The sequence below is a fragment of the Anopheles moucheti genome, chromosome 2 (assembly GCF_943734755.1).
Source record: "Anopheles moucheti chromosome 2, idAnoMoucSN_F20_07, whole genome shotgun sequence".
NCBI lineage: Eukaryota > Metazoa > Arthropoda > Insecta > Diptera > Culicidae > Anopheles > Anopheles moucheti.
This window is the reverse complement of record NC_069140.1, coordinates 1,421,014-1,448,173: the sequence shown is the minus strand read 5'-3', so window position 1 is coordinate 1,448,173 and position 27,160 is coordinate 1,421,014. Positions and strand designations below refer to the sequence as shown.

Here is a 27,160-nt window from a genome sequence, read left to right as displayed (position 1 = left end):
ACAACCGATCCGTCGTTACAATACACAGTGCACGCACCTTCCCGGTGAATCCTAGACGGCATCCCAAACAGACCTCGTGGTGAAAATAACCGTAATTTCTCACTCATTATCTGAAGGGCAAGCAAATTCAGCCGCCAACGCCAACCTCTTCTGCGTTTGCATTGCTGGTTCGCGTGTTCGCAACACATCCCACAACATACTTAAGAAGACTTCATTAATTTGCCTCTTCGCCAGCCGGCCAGCCTTCCCACCGCACATATCCCCACCTGCTGGTGACAAATGACGGCAAATTATGGCCAAAGACCCACCACATGACAAAACTTTCGCCAAACCTCTGTTCTTAAGGTGGGTACCATTCTGCCACCACTACAACCTGTCTGGGTTTGGGTTAGTTTACTGGTGGTTTTACAGCATTAAGTACATCCGACAGCTACGCAAGGCGGTCGCCGTTTCATCGATTTTACGTTTCAAGAAATGCGATACTGCAACAACAGTATCGTCTTCATTTACATTCCCAATCACAACTGGAGCGGGAACTCTTTCTCCAATCAGGTGATTGAGATGAAAACCTTGTGCTACACACCAACAACCAACCTTTAGACGAGCGTGGTTCCAAATCCAGGCCAGCGCGTGATACATCCCGAATGCCAACAAACCAACACATACGTTTGCAAAAATGCATCAAAAGAATCGCCCGGTTCTTTGGAGACAGATGAGCATCTAGATAACAACCAACTCGTTTGCAAATCGTTAGCGGGTTTGAGATGAGGCAACAAAAACAGGGCGACTTCATCCGGATGCCTCAAACGCTAGTCTTATGCAATGAAGTGCGTCTTGCTCGAGTTCTGTCACGACTCGGTACGACCGTGTCAATTCTGGTACCGCACGGCTGAATTTGCGAATTCGTGCGGTAAACCTTCAAACCACCGCTTGCCATCCCCATCCCCCATCCGGATGGAATTTTAAATTCAAAAGAAATGACGTATACAACCGACCTGGAAAGCACATTTTTAATGCACCCTCCCACGCAGCGCTGCCCTCTCTCTCGACTATCTCTACCAGCTTCAATGCTCCACGAATGAAATCTAATAAACGATGCTCTAACGTTTCCAGCGTGGCTAAACATTTATAATTCCATTACGCCATACCTGTTCGGCTTCTTCCTGAGCTCCAGGAAGTTAAAATGCCTGCATTCAAATGCTCAACGCTTCGCCTCGCCAACGTCTTCGGCGTATGAGTTAACGTGTCTTAGAAAATTGTTTCGAATCTCTGACGAATGATGATAAGAAGATTTCGTACGTTGTTTGTTTCGGTGCAACTCGTACTCCTGGGTGGATCTTTCTGGAATTTGCTTCGCTCATTTACATAACCTCGTAACATCGAGATCAAATGTTTGATGCGGAATGAAGTGGATTTTGGAAAAAATAACTAATTTTTTAAAGAATCCCCAAAAACTAACCACATTTAACGATCTGATGTATGAAATCCCATGCAGCTTTAAAAAAACTTCTGATGCTACTCCTTCCAGCAGAAGTTTCTGCTTTGCTATGCCTCCTTATCAGACAAAACAACCCGCGAAACCTGTGATTCTATTATTTACTTGTTACATCGATTGGCTGGAACAGCGTATTCGATTGCTTTCTACCGCGCAATTATCGTGCGGCAAGCACTCGCAAAGCATTCTATCGCCCGGAAATGCCCACCCACCCATGCACCCATGTGAACCGAACGCACGATGCACGTGCTTAGGGCAATCAGAATTAATGAAATCAATTTTTCATAAACCCCAATTACGCTCGCGATCCATATCTGATCGTTCACCCGGGTGTTCGCCAACAGTCATCCGGAGGCAAACGCGTGAGGCGAGCGTGAAAACTCTTCCAAAACCATTCGAGCGCTAAACGCGAGAGCACGGTGATAAGGTTTTTCTTTTCTTTTTAAACCAAAATTGGTTCGTGGACGTCTCGACACCGGAGGGGCAGGATGAAAAACTTACAAGTCATGCTGCTCTTGGCACGCCTTTTTGGCTTCAACAGTTGCCTTTATCAAGAAACGAAGGATGGCTTCGTGGCTACACTTTCCCGGTCGGGTATTTGTTTGTACGCCGCGAACATACTTGCGTACGTGTACCTTGCTGTCGAGAATGTGCGCAACCCGAAAACTTACTCCTACACCGGGTCGGAAATCGTGGACAGTGGTGGAAAAATCCTGATCCAAGTGGGTTTCTGCGATATGATTCTCATTCTGCTGGAGCGGTTCTACCGGCGTCAATGGACTGCTGAGCTGTTGAATGGCTTTCGATCGATTGATAAACAACTGGATGCCTTGGGCGCTCGGCAGACGCGAACCTTGCACCGCAGCGAGCTACTGTTTCATATGCTGCTGCTGGTATTATGCACAACCGGTGCAACGGTTTACTCGGTGTATGCGGTTCAGCGGGAAAGTCTTTATTACAACATACCGATGTTCATCGGTCACCTGATGGTTGGTGTCTCGATTGGAGTTATCGGCGGCATTTGCTACGCCGAGGTTTACGAGCTGCGCTTACGCCTAATCGACCTCAATACACATATATGGTGAGCGTGAACGCATCATGAAAGCATTGCAATCATAATTCGATTAAATGTTTAAACTCCCGCAGCAGCAATCTGTGCGATCCCAGTTTTAACGCTTTGCAGCCTGCTTTCGGAAGACGCATAATAAAAATAAGTTCCAAACACGAGGTTAATTGGCGAAAGGATCTCGTCGCTCGTATCGCATTGATCTATGACGAGTTACACAGCATTTCGACGAAAGTTAGCAATCGCTACAAATTTTTGGTACATATCACCCAATAACCGGGTTTACAAAAACTCACCCAACAATTCTTCGAGCTTCAACTTGTTTCCAGATTTCCGGTTACTGCATTGTGAACGTGCTGTATGGAATCATGGCGATATACACCTTCTACCGCGTTATCTTTGTAGCTGGTTACGAAAAACGATACTCCATCAGCATATTCTTGGTTTGGGAGTTGGTATATAAGCTTAGTCTGTTTCAAGCGGTCAGCAACTGTCACCTACTGCAGGCAGAGGTTTGTAAGGCAGAGTGTTAACGAATTCCAATCCAAAATTTGAAGATTCATTATCTCTTCGATTCCAGGGCAAACAAACAGCATCGTGCGTTAGTTACGCAATGTCTCAAGAAACAGATGAATTATGTATTAAAAAGGTATTGTGTACCCGAAATGTCTGTATCATGCCCTGTTCTATTAAGATATCTTCTTCGATTTTACTTAGATGCACAGCTTCCTCTGCCAAATACAACACAATGCCATTAAAGCTACCACCTACATATTCGACATCAATTTGGGTGCATTCTCCGCGGTGAGTGTTTACTTGCAAGCATCGGTTGATTGTTTCTCACTATTGCTTTTTCAGATTTTGGTGACCAATATAACGTATCTGTTCATACTGCTACAGTTTGCCGCGTAACTGTACAGCTTTACAGCTAATCCGCATTTAAGAAACCAGACAAGTGAAATAGTTATTGCCACCCTGCCTGGCACACTCTCTCCCTCTCTCTCTTTCGCAACCCGTTCCCCTGAGTGATGATGAGTCGATAAATCCTCGCCATCTCGGAAGACAGCAGCCCTAAAGCTTCCATCATGCCAAGTTCCAAGCAGCACTTCCAATGGAGCCGCCCAGCCGCCGCTGGAAGTGTTCGAAACGATTTCCACCTGTTTCTACTGAAAACCGCCGCCTGATGCTCAGAACCGAACGGTACCCGAATCGTCCAGGATCCGCTCATGGCACGGCGCATGTCTGACGAACACGCTTCCCTGTGAGCACGGTGCCGCGAATGCCGGCTTCGGTTCAAGCGCTCTTCCGTTCGGCACACGCTCGAACGGAAACGGATGTTTAGAACCAGTTCCAGTCTCGTCGAAACCGTGCATCAGTATCGGTCGGTGTGCGGTGTGTTGCACCCTCAACGGTTGACACTCCTACGCGACGTACCGAAAACCATACTAAAGCTTTTCGCGTACGGTGTGGATAGTGCGGTGTTATCGTAAAGGCGTACTTACCCCTAGCGCTGAAACCCACCAACACAAGCTTGATGTCGCCGATCACATTTCACGCTTGAATTGCCCGCAACGGCCGTCACCACTGCACAGAACACACGCAAACAGGATTTTTCACGTACATTGATTATGTAAATAACGCCACCGAGTGTTTCGCGTGCTGCACGGTGAATGACAAATGTGTCTCATCCAGTTTCCGCTGATCTGAAGGTGTAAGTGTCTGTGTCTGCAAGTGAAAACAAAATATTAACCCAAGTGAATAAGTGCAAGAAAAGCATCGGCTTGCAACTGCCACCATGTTAGGCGGCAGCTCCAAGATTTAACCATAGCATCTGTTGGATTATCCCTCATTAACATGTCATCAAAACGAGGTACATACGGTGTGTGCTGCAAACGCACCCGCTCCTACGAAACCAGTGCGGCACATTGAGAAGCGAAATCGAAGGTGAAGTGGAAATGGGTGTCGGAATGTTCGTTCAAGTGGAATCATGAAATTGAGATGAAAAGTGCAAAAATGTCGTGAGCTTAACCCCTCTTCCAGTGGTGATTTTGGGTGTTCGGAGCGGGCTGCGAAATAACTTCGGGCTTTTGGGCCCACACCAGAAGGAGCAGCGGTTCCGTTGGGCGTTTGCATTGAAACGGAAAGTTTTCATCACATACCGTCGCCGCATTGCGATCTAGTGCCAGTGATAGAGAGCGAGAACGCACATTCCCACGGTCACATTCAGCAGGAGGCAATATAAAGGATGCGGCACGCTTGCTTCGACCAAAACGGTAGTTAAATTGTGCGAAAATAGATCTCAGTTTACGGGGGGGTAAAGAAGCAAAAACTTCTTGCCTTCTGTGAACGCCCAAACACCCAGTGTTGGCAGCACCTCACAGGGTCACATTGGGGCCGTGTTTGTTAACTATTTTAATGTGTGCTGACTTGCGGAGCGTGGACGAGCGTGGTTCAACATACAACGCATCACACTGGACGAGGTAAGCCGGAGATTGAGCAACAAGGAAACTTTAAGTAGGACGTCATGTGAAGCTACGGGGTTTGTTTATAAGAAAGGCGAGCGGATCCGACCGAAGCAAACCCCGAGAGTCCATGCTAGTAGGAAGACATAAAATCGATAAACTTTACTTATTCGCTCGTTACGAGGATGCGGTTCTGCTATTCTCTACCTACGGAACCTTCCACAAATGCAGGAAGACTGAATCAAGGCTTGGCCTGGTCTAAAAAAGTGTTTCAAATCACTTATGAATTTATCTCTCCCTCGCCACAACACTAATGGACCTTTGTTTTTGGATGGTTCCATCACTTCTTCTCGTCCTATTACTTCCTTGGCTTCTGATTTTGTTAGTTTGGTTATGATATTTGCGAGATTATACCCACAATTTCCGCACTCCGCACAAAAATTACACAAATTATACTTCTGTTTGACCCAGGGCGTGGTTCGCCGTCATCTGCCATTAGAAACGCTCGAGCCATTTTGCTTTGCCACGCATCGTCACCAGTGGCGCACTGGTCGTCTAATTTTGAAAATGTGTTAAAACGCGCTGTACACTTCATCGCCCACAAGCTAACTTCAATACCCCATTCACAAGGACGAGGACATTTTTGGAAATTCCATCCCCCCGGGGAGATAAAGTCACTGAAAACAATTTCTTCACTCTTTAATTGACTCACAAAACAAACGCCTGACAGATGCTTGATGTAACCGACTAACCATGAAAACTCAATTATCCTTTTTCCATTCTGCGTCCGGGCGAGGAGTCGTTCGCTCGGACGTAGGGTGGAGCCGACATCTCTCCCTCCCCCCCTCCCCGTCCCTCTCTCGGGCGATCTCTTCGCACGCCTACGCCTGGTCAAATTCCCGTTCGCTTATCCAACCATCCGTCTCGTACGGTAATTTTCCACGATGGTGAATACGTAACATTTTCAGGGGAAAAGAGCAAAAACGAAACAGGCCCATGTACAGCGTGTATCCCATGCACGCTCGCGCTGATGTCCCTTTTGCTGCACGGAACGGCAACTTCCAAGAACTGTCCACAGCGAACCAAACGCCGCACTGAATTATAGTCGTTTGTTGTGCGAAGGTTGATTTGTCCGTTTTTCTCTGCCTTTTTCTCACTTTGGCTCGTTTGGCCGTGTCCACCCGGGACCAATATCCCGGCGGGATCGGAAGAATTAAACCAAGCTGCTGGAGTAGTGTATGTGGGTGGGAGGAAATCAACTTGAAGGCAGACTAAACTGCACTCATGCTCATCAGGATGCTAGTGCCCTGATCGATCCATCAGCTCTGTTTGTCCGTCCCTTGCCATTACTCCAACCCTCCATTTCGTCCACTGCCTTGGAGTTCCGTGGATTGTCGTGTGATAAATTTACTTCATTCGCTGTTGCTGCTGGTGTTATTATTGTTGGTGATGGAAAACTTGTCCAGCAAGGAGTTCTGCACTTCTTATCGAACTTCCTCCCCTTTATTGAGCATTGAGCACGATTTTTCCCAGGCCATCAGTTAGAAAAACTAAATTCAAACGCAGAACACATCAAAACTCAATTACCCATGTGCTTCCGCCTGTCCGAACGTAAACCTTCCGTCAGAGGGTTACATCAGCAGGGTACTTGTATGGTATGCTGCATGCGTGCGCGTTCGGGTGTGTATGTGTGCGACATGAAAAACTTGGTACCATACTTCACTCCGAGTGCTTCACGAGTCGCAAATCGCTTACCACGAGGATGATCTCGCCACGTAGAAGTGGTCCGATAACAGTGGAAATGAGCCGGTAACCGGTAACTGGTTGAGTAAATAAAAATCCTTCCGTGTCCTCGGGCTCGGAACAGGCTGGTTATGCCACTCAACGAACGAGGAAATAACCACTCTGGCGCTAGCGAACTCACACACTGCACAATGGGAATGATTGATTGGGTTATGGATTGAATTTCTCTTCCCGGCCGCTTACTTACGGTCGGTTGGGGTGTGTCCTTTTCATTCCGAGACAGAGATGCATATCACCGCACGAAACATTCCAAGCTCGCCTGTCCGCCGAACCGGAAACTCACTTACAGCTGTCCACACGCCGTAAATGTGGTTCGAAACAATCGATCCGAATGCACCGCGATGCGGATGGAATGGAAAAAAATGCTCCATATCTTCAATGCAGCAAAGAAATTTTCTGCTGAACATTCGAATTTTTGCAAGCGGACAGTGCGGTGAGCACGGAAAAAAGGCAGAAATAATTCAATCGTTGAATTCCAACACTTGTCATTGAACCGTCCGAGGCTGGGTCCGTCGAATGTCCTACGCTCCTTGGCCCGGCTGCTGATGAGTTCGTCAAATCGCCATGCTCAGCAGAACGATCATGGGTTCCACCGTGCAGTTATTCCAGCTACTCGGCAGTATTTGCCACTTCAGGAGACTCTTCTACTCTTCTCCAGGCGCTGCCAAGTGGCTCAAAGTGACAGGCACTACGTCAGTTAGCAGCACATTCACTGTCACTTTGCCGTCTCCAGACGAAACAAGCGACTTCCGTTGGCAAACCATCTCCACCCCCACCATCATCCGCTTGCCGTCCGCTCGCAAACACCCCCATGTGCAAGAAGCGCTGCCATTCGCTTCCCCCAGAATGTGAATGAAGAAAACGATTCAACTCATCTCACCGCCCTCATCGGGGTTAGGGTGGTAGACGCACCAAGCAACGACAAGAAGCACAAAAAAAATCGCTGTTCCATCGCCCCGTGGCCGTGTGCGTGGGTTTCATGTCTTTTATCTGTATGTGGCACGATATGGACGACTGAGGCAACCCTCATCATATATGGGCAGGGAGTGAGTGAGCATTTTGCCCGAAATCTTGGAACCATGCTCGCACAAAAGCGACCTACAGACATCAAGAGAGTTGCTAACCATTGCAAGGATAATTGAATAAAATGGTATTTTTATATAATTTACAGTTTTCCCTTGGGCCATTGCGTTTCGCTTGATGCTTTTCGGTTTGCTACTGATTATTTGCGCCAGACGACGGGGTTTTCGTTGAATGGTTACCAAGCGGGAGACTTTTTTCTTCAACCAGGGTCTCCACCATCGGCAGTGACGATATCTTTGCTGTGGACGACCTAAAGTGGCAATGTTCAGCGAATGTTATGCAACACCCCATATTCTGCTCACTAATTGCTGAAAATTATTTACTTTCACTGATTTGACACATAATCCAAATATTTAACGCTCACAAAACGGAGTACTTCAACAAAGAAACAATGTACAATCAAATTTCCCAAAGGATCACACTGAACTTCAGGAAAACTGTTCCCTGCCATTAAAGTCTATTTCATGCAATCACTACGAAAAGAAAAGATCGTTTTGTTGCTGTACAATCACACAAACGAATGCAGCTAAGAAAATCCATTAAACCATAAACTTCTCCGTCACTTCCTTGCAATTAACTCTACGATCAATTCCGAGTCCATTCAATCAACAAACCCATAAATTTCAACCACATCGAATCCGAATTCATTCTCGAAAGCCACAAACATTAGCCCACCTTCCTTTTGCAGCATTCGTCCGCTGTGAGTACCGAACTGCTACTACCGAAATTCCAGCCCCCTTGGAATACACTCAAACCGGAGCAGCGCGGTACGACAGAAGGCATGTGCTTGACTTACAAATAAATTAAGCTTATTTAGAGACCGAGACGTTGTCGATTCGGATGGTTAGCATCAGAGTTGCACGTAGGCGCAGGATGGTTTGATTTGATAAATGAAATACCACCATAACCGCGTAATGCTGCATCCCTGGACGTATACGGAAAAGCCAGGCTAGTCTTGCGTAGTTTAATGTCCAAAACGATTATCCGGAATGAGTGGATATCAGCAAACTTTACATGACTGTTTACAACGCAAAACAATCAATTGCCGAACACGCAACATCAATACGATTCTTGCGTGTTATCTCACTCTGCCATTGTCTTGACCCATGTCATAAACTTCCGCTATCATACAGATGTTCCAACATTTCTCGATTATTAAAACCCCCGGGAAGGGACAAAAAAGCTCCAAAATATATTACATCTTTTTCGCCCGCCGGCACTTAAGGGCAAACGAAATCGATACCGATCTTCTGAAAATTTTCGTCCATTTCGACCACAGCCAAACCGGACGGACCGGCGCGCGGCCCAAACCAAATCAACCGCCCAAAGATTGAGCGATTGAGTGCTTTTATTTATATTTATTACAATCAATTGCCGAACTGGGAACAACTTTTTGCCACGGCAAAGCTATTAAATTGATTTTTATTTTATTTGCGCTTCTCGTTTAGTGCTAAACGGTTCCCATTTCTCGTGCTACGATTCCGCACGCTTAGCAACAAAATATTTGCCGCTCGCTCGGGATCTTCGCTAATGTTCCGCAACCGTTCCAAGAACACAGCCAAACGAATGGGAGCGAAACGAATGGTTCACATAGCTTTATTTTACCACGGTCAACTTAGCGTTTAGTTATGTGCGTTCAAACCATCGGATGGTCGTTTCTTGGAGGATGCAAAAGATTCAACAACATGTTAGTCCAACGGACATTGCTACCCTAATGATAACAAAACCCAAACCTCCAAAACCAATAAGCAAAACCTGCCGTGAGCAACACTGCGGCCTGCTGCTGCTTGTCACACAACGGAGACGTTGTGTTCCCAACTCGTCCCATTGCTGGTGGTGGATCCTTGCCGGATGATGACGGCGAGTGGCGCGAGTAGAATTGTTTATGACACTTTGACGGTATTTTGCCGTTCGAAATAACAGCACGGACGAAAAGAATTCGCCCCACCACAAGGGGGTGGGCGAAGAGTCACAAAAACTGATTGCTTCCGGTAAGAAGGAGAATTTCGGAATTATGCTGTGCCCGTTTTTCTGACAGAAATGACCACATTCTACGACGGAAATTTCGGTAAGGAATGTTTACCCACTGCTAACTGCATGTTTCTTTCTTCTCTTTCTCGACAGTGTTGGACGCGGAAAAAATACGCTCAACAAACATTCGTACACCCCGGATCGATTTCTAGTGTTTCGGCACAAGTGCAGTTTGTGTGAGAAAGCGTTTAAACCTTACGCAGCCGGGTAAACGCAGTTGTGATTAAGGCGCTGTGCACGAGGGGAATAATCAAGCTGTTTCCCCCCAAATTTCTCCACTCTACCGTTTAAACACGTTCGATCGAAACCGAATCGCCTATATAAGCCACAGTCTTGCAGGCTATAGACTAACCGAAGACATAATTTAACAACAGTCCCGGCTCGGTAAAGAAAAACCTGCCACACAAATCTACCACAGAACAACGCGAACAACCAGGCGAAGATAAATGATGGCAGCAGAAAGCCGGGACTCAAAGAAAACAGCATTCGAAACAACGAACGTTGGACGTCGTGCACGTATAAGCAAAGAGTGGAACTGTCGTGGACTTGGAGTGTAGGCTCTGCTCTGTCTCTGCATTTCCTTACGTAGCTTCCTTTTCTGCAGGAAAAAAGCAAGCACTAAAGATTACTTTTCTTCCCGAACATCCAAACTCTTGCGAAGGTCTATCAACGCTTCTTCGCACGTTACCAACCACCGAAGCAAGCTTCAACATCCATCAAAACCGTCCACGAAAAAACAAGCCTCCGTTTGAGTCTTGTTATCGCACATGCTGTGACAGGAAAAACCCATAGGACTGGTCGGGTGGACAGCACTGTACTGAGCTAGCTTTCCTTTTTGAGCAAACTCGCTCGCTTCTCAGCCTCAGCGCATCTCGCCCAAACGGGTGTCTGATGGGCATTCGCAACCCTTGCGACGATAGCAATCGGCGGCCAACCCGCAAAGTGTCAATTCATCAAGGAAAAGCAATTGCAAGGACAACGGCGGGAAAACATAATCCCAACCATTCGATTTCCCACCCAATTTTAAAGCCGCACACTCAGGAATATGGATGTCCTTTCCTGCTTGCCGTCAATCAATCGATCTGTCTCGATTTATCGAAATTGATGGCAGTATGGCCTAGGGGTATGGTAACAATCGTCAAATCTTCCAATCAGAAATCAAAAGTGTTAAAAGTACGGCAAGGAAACCGATCAATACATGCCCGTTGCTGCGAGTGTTAGTGTGAGTGTAACAGCTTCCCATCTTTGTGGCACAAAAAAACGTAGAAAAACCCCTCAAAAAACATCCGCACGTACACAGACGAGAGTGAACGAGCAACATAACACAAAAAAATATGTTCCCGCACAAAAAGTGTCTGGTTTGGATTGGAAAATGGTGGGAAATTTGTTGTCAGGTGAAAAGTGCTTAAATTTCCCATCCACTACATTCCATTTCTTACACGTGCAATCTGTTCGTGCAAAGATTTTCTAAAACGAAAATAAGCGCTTTCGTACCGATGCGCCACTGGGCGAGTGTTGCGTGAGTGTTGCGTGTGTGTGTGTGTGTGTATGTTATTCCAGTGTTTTTCCTATGCGTGTGTATTTGTGGGTGTACTTCAATGCTATACTAGCTAGTATCATGTGCAGTCAGCTTTAGTGTACAACGTATACCCAGTGCCCCGGGCATAGCCGGGGAAAAAGTTAAACCATACTTAAAGTTCCCTTCAGTGGCGTATTCAACAGCGAGTGCACCCAACATCGGTTCATGTGTCTGCGTGGATGTGAAAAATAATGCAAAGAAAAACGGCGTCAACAACAACTCATTCAGCCACCAGCCACGTTCTTCGCAGGCGTCTGCTGGAGAACAGCAGCGCCACAGCCTAACGTAGTTGGTGTTGGTTGATTGTACCGACGGCAACAGTATCGTCGTCGACGTGGTGTAACTGAAAACACTCCGCCGGTTACGATCGTCAGGAGGCGTCCCCTCCGTCAGTCAATGGCGTCTCTAGGCGGTTGGAAAATAATGGGGAAAAACATGGCATCAATTTCCACGACGATTTTACTGCTAATATGGAGTACAGGTAAGCCCCCATGATGCAACATGACGGGTGCGCTTAGCACCGTATCAGCGTTGCATTTCACAAGTTAATTGGTCTAGCGATACAGTTTTCCGGTTTTTTTCCATCTCTAGGAACATTTATAAAATTGTGTGAAATGTGTTCGATCATCGAGAATGCGAATCCTATCGGGGGAAAAGCAAAAACCATTACGCTCGTCTCTAATTGGATATTGATTGATGATTGGTTATCATGCATGGGTTAACAATAGTGCATCAAATGGATGCTGTTTGTTCAACAGATCTAGCGATGATTTCGGCTTACCAATGGCTCTAATGATCGCACCATATCGTTACCATTAATGAGTCAATATGTTTGCGTACGCGTTTCACCATTCGTAACAAGTGTTTTGAACCATTATGAAGACTCTATTTAATTAGCGGAACGATAACAACATTTAATTTTGCATTAACTATTTTATCCGACAGATAAATTTGAAACACCCATTTCGAGACAACCATTTGATTTCCCACCAACGCACACACTAACAAATGCGCGCGATTTCAGGTGAAAATTCGCCGCAAGGCACGCAAACCTGTCGACTTTTCGACGACCTACCCGCGCAACCGGTACGAAATTGCTTGACATTTTATGAATAGCTCTTTGTGTTATGATTAATGACACTCCTTAGACCCCTAACGACGTGACCAAATTCTTTTCTAACCAAGCTTACAATTTCTTACCGGCGAATTTGGTGAATTCGCGTACACTTTTCCGCCTTGCCGTGGTGAAACAATATTGAAACGCTTGCAAAATGTACTGCGCGAGGCCGCCTGTCAGTCTGGATGCAGGATGTGATTGATGGCGCAAAACAGAATCAAAAATTTTGCAACAAACCGTAACAACGGATCGACGGTACAATGCTGTCGGTGGAATCGTATTCCAAACAACCACAACTGTTTGCGTTTGAACCGCACGTAGCGTTACAAATAAAGGTGAAAGTACGCTGCATTCACAGCGTGCATTAAAGGATTTCCACTTTCGTCAGATAAGAGCTATAGATATTGTGTAATTCTGGTTTATACTGTGAGGTAAAAAAACACCTTTAGTGAACAGTACTGACATTTCCAATTAACGATATTTTGTAAAGTTTGTCAGAATTATCAAGCATTTCCAGTAACAAGTAATTTTAAGAAATTTGCTCTGAAATTGACATCATCACACCCTTTCTTCAAATGATTCCAGAGAGCCTCATCTAAATTATAATATCAATGTAGCTCTAATCACAGCTTACGACCATTAACATCTCGTCCTATTTATTCTATACAACTTTGTACTTCCGCAATCTACTTAAACACGCTAAAAATGTTGCCTACAATATATTTCTCTTAACAACTCTATTCCCTTCTCTCCAGAATTTACCATTGGCAGCATAAGAGTCGACGAAAACCGGGATAACAGTGAAGGTATATATGAACTTCGAGTAGCTTCTTTTACTGGTTTGCAACTCTTTGCTTCTCACTTCCGTTTCGTACTATACTTCTTTTAGCGGTAGCGTAGCCTTTCTTTTCCTCTTAAGTTGTATGATAGCTCATAATGGGTCCTCCACCATTCTACCATAAAGTTTCGCGATTATCAAAAAAGCTGAAATTTTTATACATATCATTATACACAGTTTCAGGAATCCTTTCGCAATTCACATTTGCATTGTGTTTAATGCTAGAATTGCAGTGTTATTGCTGATGCCGTATCTAATGCTAGAAACTGCATCGGTCGACTACAGAACCCCCAACAACAGCACGAACTGCTGATAACTGGATTTGCTTTCCTGAAAAAAGTTGAAAAGCGGGTATTCTAGGAACACAGCATTGTGGCACCATGAAAAATGCAATATCCTCATGGCTAATCATAAACATGAAACATTATCAACGTCTCATATTTCAACGGCTTCGCCCCAAACCCCCCCAAAAACGCTTTTCTAACGGCGTTGAATGGCGGAAAATGAACCCAAAGTGTTCCGGCCAACCGAGAAGGCGCAGGGAAAATATGACTTATGGAAGGAACACAAAAGTGGCACCGAAAACTGTTGGGTTCCAAACCGCCACAGCAGGCAAATAATGCTAACCTTTTAACGGAGCTGATTATGATAATTAATTCATGTATTCTTGGAGTGTGACTTTCCAACCGTTTCGAGTCTTGTTTCTTGTTTCTCGTTTTTTTTTTTTGGTTTTGGTTTGCTCTCTTTTCCACTGTTCCACTCTGTTGTTGCTAGCGTTCGTACGTATGCCACACCGCCAATATGCGCATTTGGCAAATAAAAATTATTTCCCTAATTGTTTCAGTATGGTTGGGCTCAGCTGTCCTTTCTTAGCATCACAATCGCTCTATGCATAAACTCCTATCATTGTTTTTTTACGAAAAACGCCAACAGTAACGCGAACGCCATTTTCCCGATGCGCCTTTTTAAACATGGAAATTATTTTTCTCACCATTCACTGTGAATACACGTTTTATTGCTTTTTCATTCATAAAACCGTTTCCGTTTTAAGCCGAATTTTGTTTTTCTCTTTTTCCAACATTCCAAACGATGTAAAATGCGGACTTTTATGTCTTTTTTTTAGTTAACAGGCGATTATAAAGTTGAATGTTTCAGCTCATAAACTGTACTATGATCTTAAAATAATAAAACATAAAGTAGTAGACACATACGACAGATTTCTGTCCCAAACGTATACTTTCCTTTGTCCCATTTAGGAATAATAATTTCATAACAAAACAACCATCAAACTATCGCCTAAGCTTAAAAAAAAGCTCTAGACAAGGACCACATTGTAGGACGAACCCTTCAAGATTTAGTACAGGGTTACTGAGTAAGTTTACTTTTTGAACTGAAACTACATTAATTATCGCTGTATTGATTATAGCCTAAGTAAAATCAATATTAATTATACAATGTCGTTGAACATGCTGCTGTACAACTCCCCGGATGTTAAAATGCATCGTAAAACACCTTACATCTGACCTTACAAACTCAAATTTCGCAAGACTTATTTCGCGAAACTTTGTAATTTTATATGAAACATCACCACGTATTTCAACTACCTTCCGCAGCATCGAATGGTTGTGCAGTGGAGAGATTATTTCCATCACAGTCACCATTCCCGAAGAACAAGTTTCTTTTCATCTTGCAAGCTTCCACTGGCGCTTGCATCGTTCAATGAAGGATGCATTTAACCAAAACCACATCAACAGTGATTGCATTATCGCGCAAGCTAATATTCAAACTTTACACAACCTTCCTGCTGGCTTGATGACACCAATGCTGTTGGCACCAACACCTTTGCTACTTACTTTAATTTGCTTTCTCTTTCCTTCACCGTACCATCCACCATTACTAACCATGTCGCAGATAACCGATCTTATGCGCGTCTCGTTACGACATGTGCTCACGCTCGGAATATTGTGATAGCGTCCCTTTTGCCACATTTGCCACCGACGAAACACTTTTATCGACCTAAGTATACACACACACACACAAGACACAGATAGGTGAGAAAACTAACCAACGTCCCTGTCCGCTGTATTCGTTTCGCTTTACTTTGAGATTGGATTTCCTGAAGTATAAATAGGGCAACCGCGGGTTACCGTCCGCAAGCTTTAATCATGTTGCCGCTTCCACGTAGTTTCCGCTGACATGAATAAGTTCTGACGATGGTTCCATTTTAACACCTGTTCCAGCGCTTCCTTGTCGTCCTAATCCTTTTTGGGGGATTTTTCCACCTGCAGCACGAACCTCCACGCCATTTAAATGAACGGAAGCTGCACTAAACTACCAGCAGCGAGACTCTCGACGTTCCATCGTCACTGTAGTCTGTCTTACAATTTTCCACAATATTTTCGTCTTTCCAAGATGCACTACCATCCATGCAGCAGCGAGTGCATGCAGCGTGTCCTTGTGTGTACTTTCACCTCTTTTCGGCTCTTAAGACCCACTTTAGCACAATGCATTTCGCTAAAGTAAATTTTACGGTTTCCCGGTTTCAGCGAAAAACATAATTATCGCTTTCGCACAAACATACCCAGCCAAAAACACACACACACACACCCTCGCACGCCATGTAACACGACCATGTGAATTTTCCGAGCCTGACTCGGAGAAAATTGTGTTCATAAACTTTCCTGTCGGTAGATTTCATTCTTTCCCGACCCTTTTTCGTGTGCGCCCGTACGGTGGAAACATATCTTTGCTGCTCAAGACTATGCTTAATTCTTTACTATATGATCATCGGAACAAGGAGAAGCAGAAAAAAACAAACTTCTCTCCCGCTTTCACTCCAACAACTAAAGAGTTCTGGTTTCGCTTTAAGCATTCCACGCAAACTGTAAGAAAGTAGCGAAAAAGAATCCCGGTGACAAAAGTTTTCATCCCACCTCCTGCTTTTCCCACACACACACACATTTCACTTCAAACTCTCGGGTAAATTGAGCTTCGCACATCCCTTTCCTGATCCTTTCGAAATTCATTTCTGTCCTTCCTTCCGGCGACATTCACCATGAGGACTTTCTTCCGGTCCGTACGTACCGGCATGGGACTGAAGGTGAGACTACAGTAACGGTAAGCGAATACCTTTGGCAGGAGCATTGTACAGCGTTCAGCTTGTTGGGACTCGCAATTTAATATATTTAAATTCAGTTCCCGTGCTCCAGCCACACTCACCGTGTGGCGAGAGAATTCGCGAAGAGCGAGAAAACGGGGGAAATGATGACAAACCTGCAGGCAAAACTTTTTCGCTTGTTTAATTTAGTCGTTAATTAGATTATGCATGTCAATTGTGCAATTCAGAAAGGCGGGTCCCTGTCCTGCTTTCCCAGCTCGCACACACACATTGCTCGCTGTCTCCTGCAATAGACATGCAATGACTCAAGTAGACGACTCTATATGTCTCCAAAACACGCCTCACAAATTGCTTCAGTCTATGCAACTCACGCTTCCTATCTCTCACGCGCGCCGTGACCATTTCTTTTCGATCCTTCCGGTTCGGCTGAATGAGCCACAAATTTAGCCATCGTTGCGAAATGAGACAAAATTAAGAGAACAAATTTCATTTCGTAATTCGCGGCCCCGGGCAGACGACTGGAATGGAACCGGGTACCGTGTTCTAACGCTGAATGAATATCCCGGTAATGGGAATAAATGAATTTGCAAACCAAACTCAACACCATGACTCTCTTCTACAGTTTGTGACAGTGGAAGGAAATTAGTACCGAAGACAAACACACACAATCAATTTATCTGTTCCGAAATATTTCGTTATTATGACTACCCCCTGAGCCGACTGAGGACCGACAATGCGAAACGAATAAAATTCTTGTTAGCATACTTTTGAGTTTCATTTTCTTTGGTCGGTCGACATAAATTGAGCCGCCTGCGCTTACCTTGACTTTTGAGCAGAACGTCAGAATCCATTCAGTGGGATTGACATGACCGTAATTAAATTCATACCCATGTTACTTAATACAATTACTTCTAGCTTATTTTCACTAAGCTTTCCCATAGAAATGTAACCTCAATTTGAAATACTAAAATTTTCACGAAAGACGATATATCTAGTTGAATGTATTTAAAGAAGCTTGGTTTTTAACTCAATATTAAAATAACTTACTTCTATCATTATAAACTGGCTCAATCTGGTTAGTTTTTCTATTCGTTCAGTGCATTTGCCTTTCATCAGCCTTAAATATAATATCTCCTGGGAAAATATGAACCCAAACTCTCGAAAGCAAGCGAAAAACTTATTGAATTTTCAGGACAATACACTAACATCTTATAAATCATAGTATTCTCGAACCCATGCAGCCTTTCGCCTGCCTTTCTCTTCCATAAAACCCTTTGAATTAACCAAATTGTTAGTCGTAGCGCCAGCAATTTTTGCTATCCTCCATTACGAACGACGCTCTTAACTATCTTTCCTACAGTCGAAAATCGAAATTCTGCCTTACGCAGCCCCATCAACTCTCGTACAAGATGTGCACCGAACAATTGTGATACGACATTGTATGCCGACACAATTGCTTCCACGCTCACACGACCACCATGCTGACCTTTTACGGGATGCTGTCCCAAAATCCCCAAGCGCCAAGGCGAAAGGATACAAGCATGGGATAATTTATCGCTATTTTATGGAAAATTTACGCACAACACTTCACGTCTCATCCTTCCGCTAGCTTATCATGTGCCTCGCGCAACAGCATCCCCGTTGTCCGGTGGCAGCAAACCCCGAAAAGCCGACCGGCCCGACCGTGCTTGGTAGCGCTTCTTGGCGCTGTAGGCACCCCGAACACGCATGTCCTTCGGCGAACGTACAGCGAAACACCAAAATTCAACGACCATGTTAACTTCGCGAAACAGCCTGTTTCAGATGCTTAGATTTATGATGATTACCAATGCAGAAGGCTAACGACATCGGCCATCCAAATGCTGTGAGACATTCTTGTTTTGATACCTCCACACTCATGAATTCGGCAACAGGATGCTGGACAACCTACTACTGATTGCAAATGATTACTGCTGTGATATTTGATTACACTGTTTTATGATGATCCCACACTGATGGGATAGCCAATAAAAATAATCGCGAAACCAGCTGAACGCAACCGCGCACATAACACAAACCGGTTATTTGTTTTCATTTATTAGAAAACTGACTCAATTCCTAAGGACGAGGAGTTCCAACAATTGATACTCAACAATATGCTGAAATTGATACGCCTTTTAGGGAATAGTTGATTTTTAATAAAGTGCTTCGAAAATTCAACCTCATCAGGTACGGAGCAATATTATGAAGGGGTGGAGAATGCTAGAATTCGTCCTTTACTACGTATAGTTAGTTATACGCATGGATTACATGAGTGAAAATTTGAACAACGAGTGGGCGTGTTACTGAATGTGAATTAACCAATAACACTATTTGATCAGCTCCAAAAATAGATTGCTCGCTAAATATGCTCGCTCAAGCCCACGCTATATAGCCTATCTGTCCATCACTTCAAATCAGCGAACTTCACCTGCAATAGCTCGAACCCAATTTGCGTTTCCGCGAACTACGGCAATACTCGGAAGAAATTATAACTTATTCCACTTTTAATCTTGTTATCCTTCACAAAACTGAATCCCCTCACGAGTATTTCCCATCAAACGTCAAGTCTTGTATAACGACTTTTCTTGTTAGAGATATTGACTTTAATTGATGTTAACAATTTTTCAAAAACTTCACCTTTGTTAATAAATGTTCCTTCGAAAAATACTTCATTTATTTCATCGTTACACACTACATTATTAGCTTCGAACAGCAACTGTGTCGTGGGGGAGCAAAATCACAATTCATTTCATTTGTATCAATTGTCACTGGCCCACTGGCAGATGAAATGATACATTTTACCCACCCTGCATTGCATATCGAGCATGAAGATCAACATTGCCCATACGAAGCTTGATTATCAGCATGACGATTGTGATTATTTTGCAACCAACAAAACCACTTATCGCACCGGTTGTCTGTGCGGACTGCAAAACTCATATGCATCGCTCACCGGTCATGCAACCCCGAGCTTTGCATTTCAATCACATCCACAGCAGAGCGCCGGATCTCACTTTAACACTGATGGCAGTCACAGCCAGTGCTATACATTTATTTACATTATGCACAGTCGATACCGACCGATTGCTTGGCCTCCACCGATTCGTGACCCGCCGACATATTGAATTTCGAGACAACTCGATTGCAAAATCAATTTTCAGTCCACTCGGTGAGTTTCTCACAGGGCCATGCCCAACGCTATCTGAATCGATAACGAAACCGATTCTCATAAGGGATTGCACGCTGCACGATAGATGCTTCCGTATGGATGCTGTCGGTATGTGGGAGAGATTCGTAATGCAAATATATTGCCCGGGCAATCACTAGCACTGACCCCGGAGTTAGATGAGGCAGCTTTACGAACGGTAAGAAGAGAACAATTTTTATTCCTCACACTGTACACTTTAAGCTAAAATTGACGTCGCTTTAAACCCCGACAACATGGCTATAGTTCCAAATATTTCAAACACTTTTCCACTGACGCACCAGCAAAACAATAAGTGCCAGTCAGCTAGCACTGACCCCGCACAGATAAATCTAACATCATTTTCGCTTTCTTTTTCCCACTTGCTTCGAAAGTTTGACGTTAAAACTGTCCAAAGTTTCTACGCCTCGCTGTTCAAGCATCAGGTGCTGCTGAATGGCATGCCCAATTAATCACGATAGCTAAACACTTTCAATGAAATGCTCGCCAACCGGAAATCCAAGCAGGCCGCATATTAAGGGAAACTTTCTAAAAGCTCGCCCCAGCTCGACCGTAGGCTGATGGAAGGCATTCCGTAGAAGTCGGTGCCAGTCGATAGAAAACATTAAAAAGAAATGGTTGCAAATCGCATCTACCTTAAATCGTTTTTAAATTCTCAAATTGTCATATGGTAGCTTGAGTCATTAAATTTAAGAACAAATATAGCAAAATAAACAAAAACAGGATCAGCATCATAATTCCAATCTGATAAAGATCCTTTCAAGATTTAATGAGCTATTTCTCAGTTATAATTAACACCCAAAAAGCTATGACACCCATTTTACAGCAGCATTTATCTAAACATATTGCCATACGCTATGAAACGTAACGTATATTGCTAACGTCCCAGTATCTATTTGGTTTTTTTTATTGGTTAACATTAGCCAGGAAAATAAACCGCTTAACCGTCATCCGTCTTTTCAAGACCCATAGTATTTCTATCCCAAAATCCGCAATAAAGTCTTATAATGAATGGAACGCTTTTTGTTAAGAGGATATGACGCTTAGGCAATAATTCAGAATATTATCCCGTACTTCGTCAATCGTATTCAACATCTTCGGATCATATATTCCACAGACCGTCTTTGATCTTTCTTTTGAGTTTTTCTCCACTTTGAAAATCATTGAAATAAGCTCAGCGGTCCTTAGTGAACAACATAATGCCAACATTCAGTAGCCTGCCCCATCTTTATCTGTAAAAGAGTACCTGTTTCCAAGCCCCCACACCAAACCTGCCAATATGTAAATCAAGTAATCGTTTCCTAAAATTCTTCCCCTGTAGCCAATCATTTCAATCAAAATAACGTTCTTTTAACGCCAAACAGCGATACGTCGGTGTAACTAGCGACCACAATCGCAACATTTCCCCATAAAAACGTTAGTCCCCTTTCGAACAGGTTCACCTTTTAAAGCGCTCGAATCGGGGTTTTGTATCGCAACATGAAAAAATACTATGAATTCGAATTTGACACAACCTTTTGGACTCCCTTGGGCTATCAGGACCACAAGGATCGGGGACAAGCGTTCGGCCGGTTACAATCCATGGGAGGGAAACATATTCCATCCCTCCAACAAGGATGATAGTACCAACCATTCGACGAATTTCGGTACAAATCTTTCCAATATGCGTGAAATATGCTTCCGAAGCCTTTCGTTTCTACACCTTCTGGCCTACAACAGCCGCGCTCCACCTGCCGGCTCACATTCTTCCCGTCATCGAGTTCTCGGCTTATCGAATTTCCATCCCATCACGGTTTCAGCAGGATACGGCACAAAGTTCACCATTGAAGGAGGGAGAAAAAAATACCATCGATCCCACAATCCCCCGAGAACTCACGACTCTGTTGCCGAATGTTGGTTGAATATTTTGGTCGGATGAAAGCGTTATATGAATATTGAATGAATTTTGCGATTCCAGTTGGATTGCCCTGGTCTCCGTACCAGGGCGAGCAGAGCCGTCTGCTTTCAACTTTTGCTACCCCGAACAACGCTGCCGCACAACGGTGAAGGCCGCCAAGAACGAGGTGCTGATTTTGCAAAGAGAAATCGCTACGATCGTCGCACACAGCGCCCCAAAAAACCCGCACCACTTGGCAATGGTTCGTACCGAATGTGCATGAAGAAGCACAGCGAAAGGATACGAGTCCAATATGACCCTGCGGGAGAGCGTCGTTTGCTTCGGTTGGGGCAAAGCTGTTGAAAAGGAAAATGACGATCGAAAACTTCCGAACCATTCATGCCGTGTTTGAACCGTTTGGTTGCGTATGTGTGAGAGAGAGTTTTTGATGGTACGCCCAGAGGAATGGGCGAATGGAAGTAAGCCTCACTCAATTCTCAAGTCACCATGCCGACAACTTTTCCATACGTCCGCAACAAACATTTTTCGTTACACACGTCCTCGGGTAACATTGATCATTCAGTGGAACATGTATGAAAAGGCAAAGGAGTTATAGCATTCTTTGCTTCATGCTTTATGTCTTTCCGTTATCTTACCATGATGGAAAATATGGATAAGCTCGTGAAAGACCTAGTTTGGAAGTTGGAACAAGTATCATCCGTATAATTTTTATCTCCTGCGTACTGCAGACGGAAAGATGGCTTTGTCTCCGTTCTCACTTTAAACCCGCCACCACCTCGTCATGCTCGAAGCGATCAACACTGGGCAAACTGTTTTATGGTCGCGTTATCTGCGAATCTATGTCATTGCGTTTGCTGGATCATGTAAATAAAAGTTTGGAAGCTTCTGTCTGCCGTCGATCAATGTTTCGAAATCAGGCTCAGGCTCTTCCCAAAAAGGAACCTTACATCCGATACAACAAATCCCCAGATTCCGTAACAGCACCTGACGCGCACATTTCGGGTTGGGGCTTTGGATGTTTTTTTTTTCCCCGCACTTGCTCCGATTCCGAGATCTTTTGATGTTTTGACGACCAAAAATGGAGAAAACATTTTAACAGCACACAACACATTCCACCGACACGATGTTGTGCAAATGTTTGAATATGCGCACCGGGTGCGTGTTCAGGGTTTTTGGGGGCATTGCGCGTTGGATCACATTTTGTTATTCTGCCAGTCTGTTGATTTGCTGTCACCGTTCGTTTGTTACATTTTGCAGATATGACAACCGGCATCAGCAAAGGCAAACATTGGGGCACCTGCTGTCATCGATACACGTGTTTACTTTTTATTATGACTCCTTGTTACGAACGGTCCACCAGAGGTGGTTGATATCTTTTCGCGCTATTGATCATTGCTCTCTACTCTGGGTTTAAAACATGTTCCAAAGCGCGTTGCAGCGTTACTTTTTTTCGCAAAAAAAACATCATCTGTGCAGATTTATCATTTAACAGTTTTTTTTTCCGTAATGCAAATATTTGTGACAGCGTGTTAGCTTTAACATTCGTAATGTAGTTTTAAATTCGATTTTTCCTTTTTCTACTAGCCACGTTCTAGTCCCAAAACTTACTCAACGAATAGTTCCGATCGTGTCAGTCCGACATACGAACTGTACTGGATGGCAGGAGTTGTATATTTATTCAATACTCTACCCTGCAATAAATTCGATTACTTACACTCGATGGACACTGACCGTTACTGCCGGACGGCAATGTCAGAACTCGCTCTGCTTTCATCAAAACTCACACACTACGCCAACATTTCTGTGATAGATTCAATTACCAAGCGCATCCAAAAAGATTCTAAGCTCAGCTGAGTTTTAAGCTAGAATTCTGCACTGGCTTGCCGAAATGCCCAGTTGACGATGTACATAAAAAAGTAGCATTAAATTAAATCAACTAGACTCGTTAGCAAATCAAAACAGTCCCTAACGAACGGTATCCCCGTATGGCGCCATCATCTGCTGGGACGCATTTTTGGCAGGAAGTGAAAGCTGTCCAAATGGAATTCGAACCGGTTCATCTGCTTGCGCCTTTTTGCTGTGTCGATCCAAAGGGTACGATAAGAAAAATAATCCAACCGTCACGATTTTTCATTTCATTGAGCATGTGGGATGAACAGCAACATGTCGTTTCTTTATATGAAATCATCTCACCTATATTTCGGCTGTTCTACATGATCTTTAGCCAGGTTGTGTGGAATTAAACCAATTGACAGTGTTTTTTTTTCCTGAAGGTCAATTATAATCGAATCGGATATTTGTTATTGTTTGTTTGTTTGTTTTTTTTCAGTTATTGTTCTATTAGCTCTTTTCATAGAAAAATATGAAATTTGACACATGAAGTTTCATTCCACATTATGTCCTTTTAAAACAACCGTTTGTCAATGCTCTGAATAAATCATGGCTAATTTAACGACCTGTCCAATGCAACAGTCGTTACCATTTCTCATGCTGAATGCCTTTTCATTTGCCGAGTAATCCGTTTGGTAATAAGGTTAGAAAGCCAAATAAGAGTAACCCGCATTGCCAGAAGTTTACATTTGACGTCCATCAAATATTCATCCCAAATTGCCAGCCAGTGTCGTATGGTTTCCGTTCAATCGTGCGTTAGTGCGCTGAGTGTTTTGGGACAAGTGAAACTTTTTATTCACAAACGGAAAGCCTTTACCGAAAAATCCCTTTTCAAAGGCATCAACAATGCTTACGTATTTTGTAAATTTTTGACAAAAACTTTCCTGCCTGTGCCCGAAAATCCTTTCTTGAAACAATGTTCGGTGCTGCAATCCGTTCCTGCCAAGTCCCAATTCAACATTCTGCATCCTCTCTCTCTCTCTCCCGGGAGTGTAACGGTGCGTTTACGCACACAAACAATGAACCTCCATCAAAGACACGTCCTAATGCCGCCCGGGGCAAATGTTCCAGATTGGCCTTTGCCCGGTGTAGGATGGTTCGCAGCTAGTTGTGTTCCCCATTTCTGGTCCTTTTATTAATTAAAAACTTTCTTCCGGGTCACTGGGACCACCGGGATCGGGGCCGCACAGAACAGATACAGAAGCGACCACTTAATTTGAATGCCAATAAAATGGCTGCCGCTATTTGCTTCCAGCACCCATCGCACCAATCGGGTACAAAAGCGGGTAATTCGCTAATTCGTCGCAAAAGTAAAGTTCGCGTTCCGGTCCGCCAGCTACAACCACCATTTTCTAGCGGACGAAAAAATGGCGTGACTAAAGTACGAGTTCTAACCGGGCGAGCATCACGCATAAATCGTATCGTACTAATTATGAAATTAGCGCCGTTATAAATCTGTTATCTACCGGATTTCTTCGCCTTTCGGAAGCGTAAAGATCCTTGCGTAGGAAAAATCTTGCAGTAGGAAATGCTAACCTCCCATATCTGCATCTAGATTTCTGTGCAAGCACGAGGGCAGCAGAGTGGAATGTTTTATGGGGCCTATTTCTCGGTCATTCTCAGCTTCAGACTTTAGCTTCAGCCGCTGTTGCGTACAGATTATCCCTCCCGGACCTTCCTGGTGATCGCTACGTGGTGGGAGCTAAAGTCAAGAATAAAAGCAGACAATAAACTTTATTTCCTTCCCTTGTTCAAACCTGAAGCAAGCCCCAAAGCTACGGTACACTGCGGCATCGTAGGAATTATAGCACCGGTTGGAAAATGTTGCTGCTTCCAAATGAATATCAGTGAGTAATGATCCATAAACTGCTTCATTGCTACCGCAGGTGTCCTTTCCAGAGCTCATCGAACAACATTCTCTAAAACATAAACACATAGTAGAAAATTCAATGTGTGAGCATCGCCAACAGCGGGAACTATTAAATTAATACAACGGTCTGGATGCTCCACCAAGCCTCACTGTGATAGGTTGCCTTTACCAATGCTCAGATAAAGTAGAATAAATTCATTGCAAGGTTAAGTGGACTTTAACCATCATTTTCATATAACTGTCTTCACTAAAACCAAAGCTTTTATAATAAATTCAGAAAGAACCTTCGAGTATGGTACTCGGCACAATACTTCGAGCATTGTGTCAATTTTTTATCATTATCAGTGTTTGGAGTTAGTTCATTTTCTCCTTTTCATACTATCATTTGATGATCTCTTTTAGAGAAACCTTCGCCAAAATACATTATTTTAAATCAATGCTGCATAAATATCCAAACAAAGATTCGTTCATCATGAATCAGTATTCCTTTGAAGGTGGGAAAGAATAGTACATTCTATCGCGCCACTTCTTCCTCTATTCATCATTTCGGAAAGCAAACAGTCTACGAATCCTACTTGTTAGCAAACTCCGTATCTCCGTAAGGCATTTTCTAAACCCTGTACAAAACCCAAGAGTAGAAGATAGCAACAACATACTATCGCCGTTATCATCATCATCGCTGTAACCGTCATCGTCATTACGGGTTCAACAGCGCGCAGCTTCAGCTCAGTATCCGAGGGATGCTTATGTTACGGAGGGGAAAACCTTAGCAGCACAGCCCTTTTCGATGCTCCAATGCCCAGGGCCAAAGGCGTTGGTTTGAGTGGTATCATAGCAAGGAGAGAACACACAATAAGTAAGCCGGTCGGAATCTGCTAGTACTATCATTTTTCTCTTCTCTGTCATCCCAGAGATGAATAGAAAATAATGTTCAACGAAGCGATAGATGTTGGGGTGGCTTTGGAAATCGGTGGGTAAAAGAACTCTCTATAGTCCAAATTTTACTTACCTTTTCCTTCAATTACATTTCTAAAGGAGATTTCATGTGCCGCATAAACGATGTTTTTATGTTCCCTTATCCAAATTATCTGTTTAAGTTACTGTGCAAATTTTTCAAACGGAAATATTTGTTTCAAAATTGTATTCCGATAATACTTGAACTCCTCTGCACGCCGCTCTGTCTTACCATGCCATCGTTTTGTTTAAGCTGTTGAATGACGAGAACCGAGAAATCACTGCAAACATGCAAGTTTACTTAACTACTTCCGACCTCGGAGCAAGTCGGTTCCTTGATCCAACGCAGAGTTCGTGACAGCACAGCGAACTGTGTGAAAAGCCCGCAAGAATTTTTGGTAGCAAAACAAGATGAAAAAGAGTTACAACAAACGTTTTTCCTGTAACGATAAAAGCCATAGAGGATTCACTCTCTCACTCCTGCCCAGTATGTAAAGCGGTGAAGAAACGAACGAAATAACCCAAATCCTTGACACAAACACGCCATCGGCATTGTTTCCAATACTCTGCCATTTGCTTTCGTCTGGTATCGTCGTTGCATTAGAAAACAAAGACGCTCGGCTGAACTTGTTGTCCCATTATGGTCGTTGTCTCGACATCCTCTTGGGAAAGTAGATCGATTTTTGCAGCCGTAAGCAGTTCTTGATATTTCAGGCAAGCGGGATAGCGGT

The 27,160-nt window shown here is 43.9% G+C and overlaps 1 protein-coding gene across 1 annotated transcript in view; it reads left to right on the top strand.

The window, feature by feature from the left end:
• The first annotated feature begins 11,915 nt into the window (after nt 1-11,915).
• LOC128307419 (zwei Ig domain protein zig-8-like) overlaps nt 11,916-27,160 on the top strand; it is a 45,993-nt gene continuing 30,748 nt past the window's right edge. The window contains exons 1-2 of the mRNA XM_053045250.1: nt 11,916-12,000; nt 13,392-13,442. Coding sequence (XP_052901210.1) covers nt 11,916-12,000; nt 13,392-13,442 — 136 coding nt within the window. The remainder of the gene's footprint in view (nt 12,001-13,391; nt 13,443-27,160) is intronic.